The sequence below is a fragment of the Protopterus annectens genome, chromosome 6.part0, assembly GCF_019279795.1.
Source record: "Protopterus annectens isolate FY-2018-M chromosome 6.part0, PAN1.0, whole genome shotgun sequence".
Taxonomy (NCBI): Eukaryota; Metazoa; Chordata; order Ceratodontiformes; family Protopteridae; genus Protopterus; species Protopterus annectens.
The window spans coordinates 698,223,310-698,240,404 of NC_056737.1; the positions used below are offsets into that span (position 1 = coordinate 698,223,310).

General features: G+C 41.2%; 1 protein-coding gene across 1 annotated transcript in view; it reads right to left on the reverse strand.

Moving 5' to 3' along the window:
* MTHFD1 (methylenetetrahydrofolate dehydrogenase, cyclohydrolase and formyltetrahydrofolate synthetase 1) overlaps positions 1-16,866 on the reverse strand; it is a gene marked incomplete in the record, with an annotated part of 1,466,165 nt that extends 1,449,299 nt beyond the window's left edge. The window contains 1 exon segment of the mRNA XM_044074387.1: positions 16,588-16,866. Within this exon segment, the coding sequence (XP_043930322.1) occupies positions 16,588-16,625 (38 nt within the window).
* Between the last annotated feature and the right edge of the window lie 229 nt (positions 16,867-17,095).

The following is a 17,095-nucleotide window of genomic DNA, read 5'->3' on the forward strand; positions in this document are numbered from 1 at the left end:
GTATATGGAAGGATTTTCCAGCGATCAAAGCAATTAAGTCAGACATGCCTCATATGCAAAGCCATGGAAAATCTTTGCATGGAACTAAATCAATAAAGACACAGGGATCCTCCAAAACACTGGACCCATCTCAGTTTGGATTAGCCAAGGGCAGGTCATGCTTACTCCACCTGGTGGACTTCACTGAATAGGTGAATGAAGGAATGAAAAAAAAAAAAAAAAAAGGTACAAAAGGCTTTTCACAATCCCCAACTTGGGCAAAGTAGAAAAGCTAAATGAGACGTAGGGAGTGGGAACACTGCATCACCTGCTGGATTGCCAAATGGCTCTCAAGATCAAAATGGGGGAAGCTACCTCTACAAAGAGACAAGTCACCAGTGGAGCCTCCCAGGATTCAGTGCAGGGGATTTCTCCTGATTGGCATCTACTTCTCCAAGTACAGACCAAAGGGGGCTCTGGCTGACTAAGTTTGCAGATCATAGCAAGATAGAAGCAGTTATTTAATCCCCAAATGACTTGACTGTCTTGCAGGAAAGTTACTAATAGCAGAATCATGGACATAAATTAAAAAAAATTATTGGGAACTTGTGTAGACAATGACCCAATGTTCAACCAATGTGTGCCCATGATCGTAAGAAAGTCCTTTTATACTGTGCAGGTTATAAACAAAGGGGCTGCAACTAGATCTAGAGATGTCATTGCACCCCCCATTACTCAGTCCTCAGACCAATTACTGAGTATAATGATCCCTTTGGCCTGTCGACCCAGATACATGCAACAACTTGAACATCCTCAGTGATATCTTATTAAAAAGATAAGGACCGCCTCAAAACCCTGTCACTATACTCAGCATCTTGCAGATTGCTAAGAGGTGACCTGTGCCTGGCATTCAATGCATCCTCTGACTCACTACTGATGGACCTACTGCACATCAGCAAGTTAAACAGCATGACAAGTCTTGGTCCAGGGATTGAACCATCCCTATCAACATCCATGCCTCATGTACACAGACAACCCTCTCCTCCTTCCAACATATGTGAGAGATGCAACCATATAGCCAAATTGGAGGCTAAGCTCACTCAACTCAGTACTGGTGTAACCAGTCAGGAGAAGGTGGTAACCACACACACTACAATTCCAATCTCACATAGACCTACCACAACAGCAAACCAAACATACAAAAACATACTCTGAGGTTCTAAATAAAACTCTGCCTAAGCAGCAGAGATCTCCAAAGCAGACATCCAAGCAACCGCTACCCCAAAACAAAACACGTGCAATACATAGTTCACAAAGCCAGTGTGCAGAACAGTCACAGCCCGTAAGGCTAAACAACACACCTGATACACTTGTAATAGGGGATTCTATCGTCAGGCACACTGATGTCCCGCTCACCAGGCTGAACAAGGAGAAGGTCACGGTGAGCTGCCTGTCTGGCGCTAGGATCCGCCACATAACACAAGCACTCAGGTCACCCCAAGGCAAGTACAAATATGACTCAGTCATTTTCCATAATGGTGTGAATGACCTGAAACATACCTCCCTGGACTACATGAAAAGAAACAGAGGAGCTCTCTGAGCATGTAGCCCAGGCCGGTATGACCCTGACCTTGGAGTAGCATCTTGCCACAATATGAAGACAAGATGATCAATTTCAACAATTGGCTTAAGTATTGGTGTCATTCAAAGGGGATCCCAATGACAGTCAACCTAGGATGACATGCTCGACAAGCTACGTTGCTTTGCTAGGGACGGCTTGCACCCGTCACCCCTGGGCTTTCGGATATTGGCAAAGGCTCTTGCCACCCCCATAGTGCCTTTTTTAGGCAAGGCTCAAAAGACAAACCCACCTCCATAGGTAACACAAGGGAAAAGAAACTAAGGGTAATGCTACTCAACGCCAGAAGTCTAAACCTCAAGATGCACACACTCAAAACTCTCCTCAGCATGGAGAACATAGATATCTGTGCAGTAACAGAAACCTGGTTCAAGGCTCCCGAGAGCACTCCAGCACTACCAGGTTATACCTCATACCATACTTTTCGGCCCCAAAACTCTGACTGAACCACAAAAGGAGGGGGAGTATCAATATTCGTCAAAGATACCCACACCTCCAGGTTGGTGGCACAGCACAAAGCATCGGAGACTATCCATGTGCAACTAACAGTGGGTAAAACTGCCTTCCAGTTTACAGCCTGCTACAGACCACCCTCCCAAACCCAGGAACCCCACTCTGCCTTCCTGAGAACACTGGAAAATATGAAGGTCTCCCCAAACACCATTATATTGGACGACTTCAACTACCCAAACATAGACTGGGAGCATTACTCTAGCTCCAACACCCTATCCCACAGGTTCCTAGAATTTATAAACTCAAATGCTATGGAACAACTTGTCACCATGCCCACAAGAGGGGAAAACATACTGGACCTGATCATCACCAACATGGGGACTCTATGCTCCAGACCAGAAGTGTATCCCTCACTGGTAAGATCAGGCCATAAATTAATCTCACTGGATATCCACATCCCGACCCCACCACCTGCCCAGAAAACCACAGTGAAAAACTTCCCTAAAGCAAACTTCACACTCCTTAAAACAGAGGTAGAATCCTTCAAAGCCCCGGGGCCTGTGGAAAATATGGCCCAGACTAAAGAATCCTTTATAAACGCATTCTATGAACACCTTCAGGAATGCATGGATCAGGCAATCCCAAATAAAACCAAGACCCAGTCCCCCAAGGGCAGGCGTCCTACAAACAAACTATACAACAGAAGGAGGAAGCTACTGCACGATAGAGCAAAATCCCTAAAGGGAAAGGCATCTCTGCTCAGTATTAACAAAAAACTACGGGCACTCATAAAATCATCTAAGGCCAGCTTCTAGAGAAAAATTGCACAGGACACTAAAGATAATCTCAAGGCTTTCTTTAGTTATGTTAGGAACCTAGGTGGAAACTCCCAGATATGCTCAGAGTTAGTCCAAAATGACAAAATACACTGAACCCATAGACATTGCAAACATCCTGGCGGACAGGTTCAGTGCAAACTTCTCCCCCACAAAAGAGCAAATATCTATCCCAGCAGAGTGCTGCCCCCCTGACATCTCAGATGCTCAGACGAGAGCCGCCCTCTCTAAAGCAAAAAAACACAGCATCAATGGGACCAGACGGTGTCCCGGGCTGCGTCCTACATGAACTCCAAGAAGAGCTGAACCCCTACATAAAGCTACTGTTCAGTCTCAGCCTTACTACAGGATATGTACCCAAAGAATGGCATACACCAACAGTAGTCCCTCCCCACAAAGGTGGGGCCTAAACAGATCCTGGAAACTATCGCCCCATAAGCCTGACTAGCTTGGTCTGCAAAGCTATGGAGAGGATCATCATGGAACTCATATTGGGGACCTACAGACACTGGATCCTACCTAGTTTGGCTTTGTTAAGGGCAGATCCTGCCTCTTAAACCTGGTTGATTTCTTTGAAACAGTAACCAAGGCCATCGACAAGGGGAAGGTGGTCCACACAGCCTACCTGGACCTCGCTAAAGCCTTCGATACAATACCAAACTCTGGCATCATAGGGGTTTATATTTAAGCTGGAGAGCTTATCTATGTCACTAGATGGGTTGCGAACTGGCTCAAGGACAGAACCCACATGGTCAGAATTGCTGGAGCCATGTCAGACTCCAAACCGTTAACAAGTGGCATCCCACAAGGCTCAGCCCTGGGACCTCTCTTGTTCGGTATATATATTTCTCAGAGGTACAGGCCAACACAGGAGGACTGTGGCTGACCAAGTTCGCAGATGACTGCAAACTAGGTGCCATAATCGACTCTCCAGCTGACACAAGCATCCTCCAAAAGGGTCTCATAGAAACAGAGCCATGGCCTCAAGCTAAACGCCAAAAAGTGTATAGTCATCCCATTTGGCAAAAACAAAGTGCCCACAAATTACCACATAGGTGGTAATCCATTAAGTACGGAAGAAGTAATTAGAGACCTGGGGACCCAAGTTGATAGCAATCTCTCTTTTGACAGCCACGTGGCCAAAGTGGTTAGAAAAATCTTCTACATAGCCCACCTAATCATGAAGGGGTTCACATCTAGATCAAGGGAGGTCATTGTGCCTCTTTACTCATCCCTCATCAGGCCCATAATTGAATACAATGCCCCTTTCGGGATGTATCTTACCAGACACCTGCAGCAACTACAAAAGTACCGCACCAAGAGGATCAAAGGGCTCAAACAGATGCCATATGCTGCCCGGTTAAAGAAACTCCAGCTCTACTCAGTTGCATACTGCCTGCTTAGAGGCGATCTGTGCCTGACATATAAAGCCATGTCCAACCCAGAATTAATGAACATGCTGCACCTCAGAAAATCCAAATCCCAATGAGCTACGCGCTCGAGGGACTTGAACCTCAGCACTGAAATAAAATAGGACATGCTGGAGGGACAGATTCATAACCCAGAGGCTCCCTTCACTCTGGAATAGAATCCCAGTCCAAGTTTGCAAGAGTCCCTCACTGACTCTCTTCAAGAGAAGATCTTGACGAGTGGATGGGAGATTGTAGGTTTACCCCGGGTATCACTTCTGTGTCACTGCTAGACAGGGGCATAGTAAAACATTTAAAATGGGCGGAGAAAGCCAAACACACTCTGGCTAGGCTTGCAAATGCCCTAGGGCCGATAGCCCGAACCTATAACTGTTTGTAGCAACAGTCCGATCTTGCAGAAGACACCTCCGCACTGGAACAGAGGCCCCGTCCATGTAAAACAAGCCCAACCTGGATCTACGGATAGAGAACAGAAAATTTATTCCAGGACTACTTCCTGTATTTCTAATGGACACAGGCTGCTCCTAAATGCTTTATCCCACACGAGTCCTTTCAAATCATCTATAATGTGATCCTGGTTACTCTCACAATGGGTAATATACAATTACTAGACCAATGCAATGAGTTGAAGCCAAACAGGATAGGTTATTTCAAGCACCAAAAAGGATATTGGCTGGGCCAAAAATAATCTACAAGGGCTACTAACCTAGTACCTGCCCATAACCTAAAAAAAAAAAAAAAAGAAATAAACCTCTAAAACTTAACCATAAACAGAATTTCTGAAAGTAAAAGGAGATAAGAACTGGAGTTAGGATCTTCAGAAAGTGAAAGAGCAAACTACATAGAAATAAATGGAATGTGTAGGAACAACTTCACAGAAAGCAAGATGCGATGTTAAATATTTAATTTTTCTCATATCTGTACATGCTATGCATCCATGTCACAGTGTAATGTGCGAAGTTAATATAGGTGTTAAAGTTTACTTGTCATTTTAAGCAATGCAGAGCATGCATTCAGGCCATAGCCTATGAAACCATCTGGGCCAGAAATTTCTCCCTAACAACCTTCGGTCCGCTTAAGTGCACAACAGAACACTGACTTACACAAAATTAATTCCACCTAAAGAAAACTTTGTGGGTTCGGACACCAGCAGTGCAGAAGACTATTACATCACACACTATGAACAAACACAGACAGCATTTTCAGTGTTACCAAGACCTGCCCAGTGAGATTCATGAGCCTAGAAATTAAAGTCAACAGCAGATCAAAAGTAGAAGCCACAGTGGTGCAGCGGTAGCGTTGTTGCCTCACAGCAAGAGATTCTCCCATTAGATTCTCGGCTGGAGCGCCTTCTGTGTGGAGTTTGCATGTCCTCCCCGCGGTCAAGTAGCGTTCGAAAGACATGCGTGAATGGGCGTGCCTTTGTTGAAGGCTGGGTGTCGAGCTGGCACCGTGTACACTAATAATATGCCCCCCCTCCTCTGGCTGCAAGACAAAAAGGGCTCCAGTTCTTCTAGCCTTTGGTTAATTAAATCCTTTGCTCAACATACCATGGCATTTTTGACAGCTCTTCTCTAGGGATTCTTTTTGCAGCTCATGTACCTTCACCCCTTATTTCATTCCTGTTCAAGATGATCCGCCAGAGGTTATCTCCAATAACTCATCTAGACCTTTGCTACACTCCATCCCACTGATTCTTTTGTCGACTCTCAGAGATTCAAGTAGCCAGATCAAACCCCTTTCCGAAAAGGACCCTGTACTCAATGCCAATCTACTTGCTTATGCAGTCTGTCCTCATTATAAGATACCCCAGGACTCTGCTACTGTCACTGCCCTCTCATTCCGTTACTGGATGTCCAATCCAAGTGTGATCAACACTCCCAGACCTGTTCCCTGTTATACAGACATTTCAAATCAGGCAGTTGCAGCCCAAAAGCAACACTTTTTCAAAAGTATTTACAGTCTCTCAACTGCCACATTTCATCACAATTGACCAGCCCTTTCAAATCCTTAAACCAGCCTCTTCCCCATTCTCCACTGCTGCATGTATTTCTGTGCTGTCAATGAAAAGAACGACCCTTTTATCCAGTCCCTCAAAGAAACACAGTGAAGACTGAAACCAAGCCAGAACCCCTTCCAAATCACCAGTGAGACTTTCCTAATTCCTGACAAATGTTACTCCAACTAAAATCCTCCGTCTATAACTTGGATCTTCTGTTTAAGTACTACCACAAGAGTTTGACTTGCGCTCACAGGAGCAAGTGGAAAAGGCCTCGCTAAAGTCCAGGAAAGTACAGTTATGTAAAATCTTACCATAAACGATAGGTATCCTTGCCTTCACTATTGCAGTATTCTTAACTATAAGGGATTTCCTGCCACGGACGCCCAACGTCTGGCAAGTCTTCCAAAGACTTCTGAATTTAAAAAGTATGGCAAATATCACCATATGCACCCTGGGTAATGTAGGGCATAAAGGTGACATTCAGGCTTAGCAAAAACAGAACTGATTACCACATGAGGAACATCGGCCCAAGGAACCCAACGGGTAATATATACATCCAAAAAAGTAAACTAAGGGGATGGAGAGAGGCAGCAAATACGGCAGCAGTGAAGGCAAGGACATCTACCATTATAGTAAGATTTTACACAACTGTACTAGGTCCTTATCACTGCTGTAGTATAAAACTATATAGGAAATGCCAAAGCTCAAGAGGAAACTAGGGAGAAGAAAGGGGCAAAAAATAATCCCCTACATAAACATTAAGAACTGAACTAGCAAAATTAGTCCTAGCTCAAGAGATACTGTGCAGTGCTTGGTAAAAGGTATGCACAGACATCTAGGTAGCTGCTTCAAGAATAGAATTAGTATCTAAACCTTTAAATAAAAACACCAGAAGAAGCTATAGCTCTAGTAGAATGAGCACTAATTGAAAAAAGGAAGGCTCTTGCCATGAAAAACTGTAATAAAAGGAAATTTTAGAAATCCAAGAAGAAAAGTCCGCTTGGATACAGCAAGCCCCAAAGATCTAGGATAAAGAGAAAAAATAACTGATCAGATTTGCCTTGATCATATCCAAATAAATCCCAAGTTGTGCATGCATGTCCAAGGTATGTGGCACCCTCTCACTCTCATTGTGGAGATGGGAAAGAAGCAGGCACATTAATAGACCCATTAAGAGATGGCTCATTAACCACCTTTGGCATAAAAGGGTTAGTGTGCAAGGACACACTGTCCTCATGAACAGCCCAAGTCAAGTTCTCCAAATGAAAATTAAGATTCCAGGGAGGAGGAATGGGCTTCTTGGGAGGTCTAACATTAAGGATGCCATTACGAAATTATTCCACCTCAAATCTAGCAGCTAAAGGAGGAGAGAAAGGCAGACAAGCAGAGACAGCCGATAGGTGGGCCTAGTATAGGCCAAACCAGTTTTGAGCAACCCACACAAATAAAGAAAGAGTGAACCAAAGGAACATCCACACTACATGGGTCCAGGTAACGAGACAGACACCAAAAAGAAAACCTCTTCCATTTGGAAAAGGGTTTGATTCCTCATGCACACCATCACCCACAGTGTCAGCTGAACTGTTGACAGGTGAGAATGGATAAGAGGTCCCTCATCTTGTGCAATTAGATCCACCCCGTCAGGTAACTTGTGAAGATTGCCCCTGGCTAGATTCAGAAGAGGGAACCACTGCTGTTGCAGCCAAAAAGAAACCCACCAACAAATTTTGAACAGGACTTTCAGAATAAGACGAAGGGGAGGGAATGCAAAAAGGGACATCAACTACCAAGAGATGATAGAGCATCCACCTTCCATACCAAAGGACCTGGGACTCCAGCACAAAAGGGGAAAGTTATCTGTTCAGAGGGGAGGCAAAAAGATCCACTTGAGGAGCACCCCACTGGTGGATAACATCCAGAAACACATCCCTGTGAAGCACCCATTTGTGAGACTGAATTAAGGACCTGCTCAGAGAGTGGCTGCCACAATGTTCTGACCAGAAGAGATATAAACTGCCTAAAGAATCACTTGACAGCAAGATCCCATACCAGACATGCCAAATGGCAAAGATAAGGTCTCATTCCTCTCCGTTTGTTGATATACCACATCACTCTGGTATTATCTGTGAATAGATTGAGATGCCCTGGAGAAAACAGCGACTGAAAGGCCTGAAGAGCCAGCAGAAGAGGTGACCTCTCTGACAAGGATGTACACCTTCTGCTGACAAGGCAACTACACCCCCTGTATCATAAGGGAGCCAAAAGTCACCCCCCCACCCCATGTCTAATGCATTTGAACAATTCCTGAGAGGGAAGAGGGGAATGAAAAGGGATTCCTAGATTCAAGAGACAATTGCTGAATCCACCAGAAAAGCTCCTGCCCGAGGCAAGGAAGAAAAGGAATTATAACTTCTAGAGACGAGCATGTTGAAGCCACACTGATTTCAGAAACCACTGAAACGTTCTCATATAAAGTTTGGCCAAGGGAGCATGAGAATGGTGGATGCCATGAAAGCCAGAATTCTCTGGAACTCCTTGGTAGTAATGGAAGCCAGAGGAAGAGGAGTGTGAAAGAAAGAAAAAGAACGAGTTAAGGCCTTTGTAGAGGCCAATGATGCAAACCTTGCATCGTCTGAATCTTGCAGTATTCTTAACTATTTGGCATTCCCTGCTTTGGAAGCCCAAAGTCCAGCCAGTCTTGCATCTGAATTTAAAAGGTATGCCGAGTGCCACTATATGCACCCTGCAAAACGTAGGGCATAATGGTGACAGACTTGCCAAAAAACAGAACTTCTTTGCTGCCAGTCTGAACATATCTTTTACATGGTCTGTTTATCTACATCCGTTTTCTGCCAGTTGAATGCATTTTCATTCTCCAGGGACTTCCTATGCCTGTTTTGTTGTTTTTTTTCAAGACGAGTACCGTATTGGGGATTTTGTTTTTTGTGTTCCTTGAGGTTAATGTCATCCAGGAAGGGTAAATGCCAATGTGGGAGACAGATTCCCCATAGAGACCGCCACGATAAGTGTCTTTTTTTGCTTAGATGCTTCTCATGACCATACGTCTTGTTCCGTTTGTTCAGGAAACCCTTCGCAGTAGACTTTCTTCCCTTTCCTTGTATTTTGAGAACCACCATCTTAGGCTACTTGCTAAAAATGAAGAATGTCCACTCCACAACCAGAAAGGTATCCAAAACTTATAATCCAACCTTTTATTTCCACAAGTTTAGCACTTTTTTCCCCTCAGTCGGGACTTCCTCAGAACAAATACAGCACACACACCTTCTAAAACAACCCCACCCAATTTGTTAATTAGTTTATTACACTAAACACTCCCCAATAAAATGTTAATATGCATATAAAACCAAAATCAATATATTTTTATAATTCAACATCATAGTGCATTAATCTCATAACATTTCCTACGCTACTGTTTTATCAAGTATTAGAAATATATTTAAACTACTGTCTAAGGACATTATGTGCATTGGCATTCTCTCTCCCAAGTTAACCATAAATTGTTTTGCCTAAGAACTGGACAGAGATTAAACAACTCCTTCTGCCCACCAGCTCATACAGTTTTGACCTGGAGATTCTGGTTTTCTATAAATGCTACCAACCTTCCACATCTAGAGCAATCACTTAAAATAAGAAGTTATTCTGCATCTGTAACTAGGACTCCTAATAGCATGACTGCACCACGAAAGAAAAATCCCTGTGTAAACTCTAGCTCAGTACCAAAAAGAACTGTTAGAATACTCCTAACACATTTCCTTGGATTAGCATTTAACCATGTCTACTCCACATGACATTAGTGTTTTGTGCCTGCATGGACAATAATATACTGCATCCCTCACAAAACGGGGGAAAAAAAAAAAAAAAAAAAAAACTTTACAGTTTAGATTCTCTCAAGTTTCAAAGTAATCTAGTCTTGTGACCACCAATGCCTTTCCAATCCCCAGGCTGAACTCCCTTTCTTGAGAACAGCTAAATTGTTTTAAGGCTAAATTACACTGCTTGCCTAACAGGGCAATTTTTTCTAGAGACAGGGAGGCACTGCACAATGAACATCTCTCAACTGTGTTTTTACCAAATGTTGAAAACTTGGAACACCATTTCTAGCAACTGCTTGATAAACCATTAAACTGAGATAAAGTACTGCTGAACACAAGTGAACAATGATATCTGGATAACATACCATATTGGCTGTACTAAGCAGAAATATTTTCTGACTAGCATTGCTACATAAATTTTGGATTACACTCATTTTGTAGAGGATTACTGTCTATATTGTCCAACGAGTATAGGGACCATTTACTCAACTAAACAATATTCTTCTCAGTTTGAGCCAAGTTTTTAGTGAAGAGTACAAGCTTCAGAGGAGATCTTGCCAATAACACCCAGTTTACAGAGGTTACGGTTTGCAGTTTGGAGATCAAAAGTAAATACAAAAAGGAGGGGTCCCAGTACACAGCCCTGAACTCCTCTAATGTTTACCTTCGTACTTTCAGATGAGGCACCCATCACACAAACTACGCCGGTTCTGCCTTTTAGCCATTTTGCTATCCAGTTCATCATGCATGGATTTAAATTAAAAGCATTTGGCTTGCTTGCTGTGTGCGTACAGAATACAAATATGGTGTCAAATGCTTTGGCTACATCAAAATATGCTCTGTGAACAGCTTGCCCACCCATCATCATTTATGACCCTGTCAGAACAGTTAACTAAATTTCAAAGGGAAAACTGAACTATCGAAAGTTTAGCCTAAGATGTTTGATATCATAATTGAGGAGGAGACAGTTATGATGCACTCCACAGCCTTGTGGATCAAGCTCATAAGTCCTATAATTAAACGCAGCTCACGGTAGAGCCACTGTGGGGGGACCACCACGACTGTGGTGTCCCATAATTAGTGACCACCACCCGGAGGCTACAGTAGTGAGGAAGTCCTGTGTGGCTCAACTTATAAATAAAGGCATGGCGTCAAAGGAAGTCATAGTGCCATTGTACGTGGCCCTCATCAGGCCCCACAAATAAGAGTACAATGCTACCTTATGTAGCAAACCATGCACTTAGACCAACTGGAGGGGCCCCAGAAGTTTCGCCAAAAAAATTACAAAGAGCAAACATGTCTTATGTGGAGCAACTAAAAGCCTTATCCCTTTAACTCCATTTCATATCATTTATCGAGAGGCAACTTGTGCTTGATCCACAAGACATTTGCTGATCCAGCCCTGCAGAAAATGTTACATATTCACAAGAAAAATTATACAAGGTTTATGCAATCCATGGACATGAACCTTATTGGTGACAAAGAACTTGCTAGAGAGACAGATTCGTATCCCAAAGGCTACCTTGTGTATGGAATAAGATTTCCTGTCCCCTCACCATCATCAAAAAGAATTTGGATAACTGGATAGGGAACCATAAACTCACTCAGTTACTGCCCAAGTCCCTTATAAACACAGGCCATCTGTAAAAATGATTCAGGGCTCCAAAACCCAAAGACCCACTTCCCTGATAATTACCCGGGTATGGGATGGGGTAGTAAGACAATTCATATCCTAGGTATTTTTGGCGAGGCATGTAAAGGCTCTTGTGCTATTAGCCTAGTAATTACCTATGAACTTATGAACACATCCTATGGCTAAGCTATATATATATATATATATATATATATATATATATATATATATATATATTAGTGCCATTTAACTATAAATCAAGGTTTGTAGTCTGGTCTCATGAAGAAGTTTTTTTTTTTTTAATAACACATTCAGAACATGTTCCTCAGTGATAGAGAATATAAGGGATTCTGGGATATGTGGAGTCTACATAAATGCTTTGAGAGTTGTGTACCATTGTAATAGTAAAGTTTAGTGCAATGTCTATTGATCAGAGTGGGTGGTCCCATTTTGGATAAACTCCGAGCACTGTTGCCAGGTTTCCCAATGTAGCTCTTAATAAGAACGTGTTACTCCTGTCTTCAAAAGCTGGCCTAAGTTCGTGAGCTGCTTTACTAGTCCTAACAGTAATTTGCAGTTTCTTGATAAAAAAGGCCCTCTAATTGTTCTTGTTAATAACATCCTATTTATGAGGAGCTTTGGATCTACTGGGCAATTAGGTGTCTTGGTATCAGAGCTGAAGCTGTTTGAGTTGACTTTTGAGATTTCATCGTAAATATCATATGAGGAGGTCTGCTTGTTTTGAAGTTTTTAAATTCAGAGAAGCTGGATTCAGGGACTATGGAAGTTTTGAAACCAAATGGCACAAGTTGGTCAGATTTAAATGGGAGAAGGAGAGACCAGGGAAACAGAACACATATAGACTACATTTCTGAAGCCCAGATCTAGAATTACATCCCAGTGGATTTGTCAAGTATCTATTCCAGGGAATTTATGCGCAAGACCAAGAACTCTTGGCCATACTATACACTAGATGCACAGGTAGTCCAGTTCATGTGCATATATTAGCCAACAACCACTTGGGGGCCTTTATAAGCATACCCATGCAAACCAAATGTATCCAACAAGTTATTGTGCCTTAACCTATTTTAAGGTATTATGTTAGGACATTTAACAGTGTCTTCTACCCACAGACCTAGGTATCAGACCAGGGTCGACTTTCCCATTTCCCATCCACTGGTCCATGCGGAGCTTGACGAAGGTTAGGGAAATGCTCTGCTTCGCATGATGGGGCACCTATTCCCACCCATGTGAGCACATCACGTGCAGGATATTAAAAAGTCCTTCAATGGCATTCTTGTTACTTCCAGGTATCTTACTTGGCATGTTTTTGGTGAGGACGACACCTCCAATTTACTTAAACATTTGCATCTCTCAGTTATTTCTGTTTAGTAAAAGTTTGTTATAAGTAAGCATAAAGTAGTTCCTCCACTGTAGGAAAACACAAACTTGTTAACTGGAAATAAAAGGGGGTAATGGATGAGTTCCATAATACCCTGTACTTCAAATATTAGATGGAAAAGAGCACAAGTACAGCAAATGTTTTCACAGTTTTTAAATTTAATTTTGGAGAAGTACAGAGACTAAACTATTTGTACAGAATGAACAGTTTATTTCTAGTTTCTAGAATAGTGCACAAGCTAAACCAGTTGAAAGAGGGAATTTTTGTGGCAAGTACACTGGGCTTTATTGAGTAAGCAAAGAGGAGAGCAATTTGGGGTCTTGAGAGTTGGAGCAGATTTAGAGTGGCTACCCATCATCCAGCATCATTCCTTGCAAAAATAACCAGTGATTATAGAGGCTAACAGAGCAGTGATATGGTTCCACAAACACAAGGGTGTAGCTAGCTTCAATTAGTAATGGACAGAAATTTAAGCCACTGAACATTGACATGTACTGCTTCTTGGTGAAAACCCACTCATGGATGTGGAGGACAAACTCAAAAATTTCTGGAAGAATTGTGGATCAAGAGTAACCCAACAGGAACCTGCTGGGCACAAGGCAGCCTACCAACGCATTTCATCTGTCCCTTGGTAGACTTCATAACAAACTTCTTTGACTGTGTAGATGCATGCTAAACATGTTGAAGTGGCCCCCTTAACCTTGCCAAATACATCAACTGTCCCGTGAACCAAAACAGTTGCAGATACTAGGCTGTCAGACGAAATCTAGTGTATATACACTGCATGTTGCTGCCATGTGCAAGTACACCAAATTTAAAGCAAGTACAAATAATATTAGAAGAATCGCCGATGGCAATTACACTTGTAAAATGCCAAAAAATAACAGAAAAACCACCCAAAAGAGCGGAAACTAAAAACTGGTGAAATAAAAACAAAAAACGCCACAAAACCAGTACAGAACGGTAACACTTGACAAACTTTATTGCAGAAAAAGACTTAAGTGCTTTCACCCTGTAGCTCCCAGGGCTTCATCAGAATAACTGCTGAAATTCAAATGCAAGCTTAAATAAACTTAACACAGTCACATGATCAATGTAATAGGGAAATGAATACTTATTTAAAAAGACAGTACATCAGCATGAGTAAAGTGCTGTGTTCAATAGAAATCCCCCTAAAATATACAAATAAATGTATATTAATTCACTTATAGCAAATTATAAAGTGCTAGCGCTAATAAAATAATATGAATATGTTGTATAACTTAGTTGTTACAATGTAGTTATTATGTAGTGTTTAAATAAATAAGAAAGAAGTCATGGTGTAGTGGTTAACTGTTGTGACTAAAGTGTACAGGGTCCTGGGTTTAAGACCTGCAAGGGCTAACCAGTGTGTATTTTTATTTAACATTTTTATCCAACAATTTTAAATTAGTTATTTTAACCAAGTTATACAACATATTCATATTATTTTATTAGCCCTAGCACTTTATAACAATTTGCTATAAGTGAATTAATATACATTTATATGTATATTTTAGGGCGATTTCTTTTGAACGCAGCACTTTACTCATGTTGACGTACTGTCTTTTTAAATAAGTATTCATTAATTTCCCTATTACATTGATCATGTGACTGTTAAGAAGTTTATTTAAGCTTGCATTTGAATTTCAACAGTTATTCCGATGAAGCCCTGGGAGCTACAGGGTGAAAGTGCTTAGTCTTTTTCCTGCAATAAAGTTTGTCAAAAGTTACCGTTCTGTACAGGTTTGGTTTAAACTGGACAAGGGACAGAGACAGACAGACAATTTAAATTCTAAAACTGATAGCTCAAAACTAAAAAACAAACATAACAAAATAAAAGTTCAATCAGAAAGTCACTAGAAGCATGACCCTGAACCATAATTACAAATGCGTTCTACTTTTCATTTTCTGTCACTAGTATACCATACCACAAAAACAATACAATGATGACCAGAGGATGGGCAAACCTTTTCTGTACGCTAACAGCATCCACTCCTTCTGCCTTAAACAGCTAACACACATTGTTATATTTCTAACTCACTAATCCTAGTCAACGTTCCTATACCTAATGTAATACCTAAATCTCAGATTCTGGTCAATTCTTGCAATTATCAGAAAAGTTATTACTTTGAACTGGAAAAGTAAACAAGATTTGATGTTTAAAGACTTTATTAATTTAGCAAAAGTTGTTTGTAAAAAAGAACTGCAGACCATTTGTTATAGAAATCATAACATTACTCATAAAAAATAGCACAGCAAATACTGGAAAATCTTTTGAACAAATACTGATAAACAATCATTTTATCCATGAGAAATTATCGTGAATGAATGTAAATAGTTTTGTTATTGTTTTACTGTATTTATATGTATAGTTGTACATGCTTATAAAGAAAACAAAAAAAATGTTTTTGGAAACAAGTGTTATCCCTTCACCTTCTTGCGTGAGAGTACGGCTGCTGTCAAACACAAGGTGCCAACAATGCCCCACACCGAGAGAAACTTTAAAGCAATATACCCTACTAAAACATTTATCACACCTCTCAAACTCTCAGCCCAATAATTTCGATCAAAACCAATGAAGGGGAAGGGTATACAAAAATCACCCCCAACACCTTTATTTAATTGTCACTTGCGACAGGCAAACTTACATTCATATAAAAGAAATAAAACTATATTAACAAACATTATACTTCGCATGTACTGCTATATATCACACAACCTAAGCAACACTGCATAAATTAATCGCTGTATATCATACAACCTAAGCAATACTACATAATTTAATCAAGTCCTGCTTTTTATTAAAAGAAACAGCTTTGTTAAACCCTCACTTACTACACAAATAAACATACATTTATAAAAAAAAATGAAAACAAACCACACCGATGCAATCCTAGTTGCAAGCATTTTACATCGCAAACAGCAAAGGAATACAAAAGTTAAAATAACAGACCAAAATATAATCTAAAAATCTGGATAGTTGAGAAGCACTTCACACACAGCAAACACGTCAAGAAGCACACAAACAGTATTTGTAATAGTCTGGTGCCAATAACCAACGTGGGCTAAATAACAAGGAACATTAAAGAATTAAAGCACATACCGCGCCCTGTATTATGCGAACCCCTGTATTATGCGAACCCCCCCCCCCCCAAAAGAAAATTTCTATCACACATGGTGCCTTACAACACGTGTTCAACAACCATGACTAAACTGGGGTATCAAGGAAATGGAACTCCAAACATTACGTGGGCAATATACGGCATTCACAATTATAGCGGCCACATCCAGCAAGAAAAGCCGATGAAAAAGTTTAAACTACACTTAAGCAACTTCTACTTAGAATGTAGTTTACTTACGCTGAAACATGTTTCCCACTTAGATGTTCGGCTGGCATTTTAAGATTTCTGCTGCCCTGAAAAGATGGTAAGAACTGCACAAACCTATTTAATAAAAAATATTTTCCGGACTGAATTATTAATATTCTGCGAAATCACATGCACAGTAAACCTTCCAGCATACAAAAACAACGTGATCTATCTAAAAAGAACTGCAAGGTTAGCCACCTTCGAGGGATTTGCTGTAGTTACTGCACTTCCAAATGTGGGCGGTAACTAAAAGTACGGAAAACGAATAAGGCCAATTACAAATTTTATGAAGTGAAGAGGTCACATAGTCTGAAGGTCTGTTGTAGTGGATTGAGCCAATCATGTTGCTCTCTGTAGGGGGCGGTATGCTTGACTTTGGAAAGTTGAAAGAGGTCGTCTAGGGTCGATGCCCTTTGCGCTTAAGTTAAGAACGACCAGGAAAACAGGTTTAGTAAGAAACTAGTTTGAGACTAAGATCAGTTTGAAGTTTCCTCTAGTC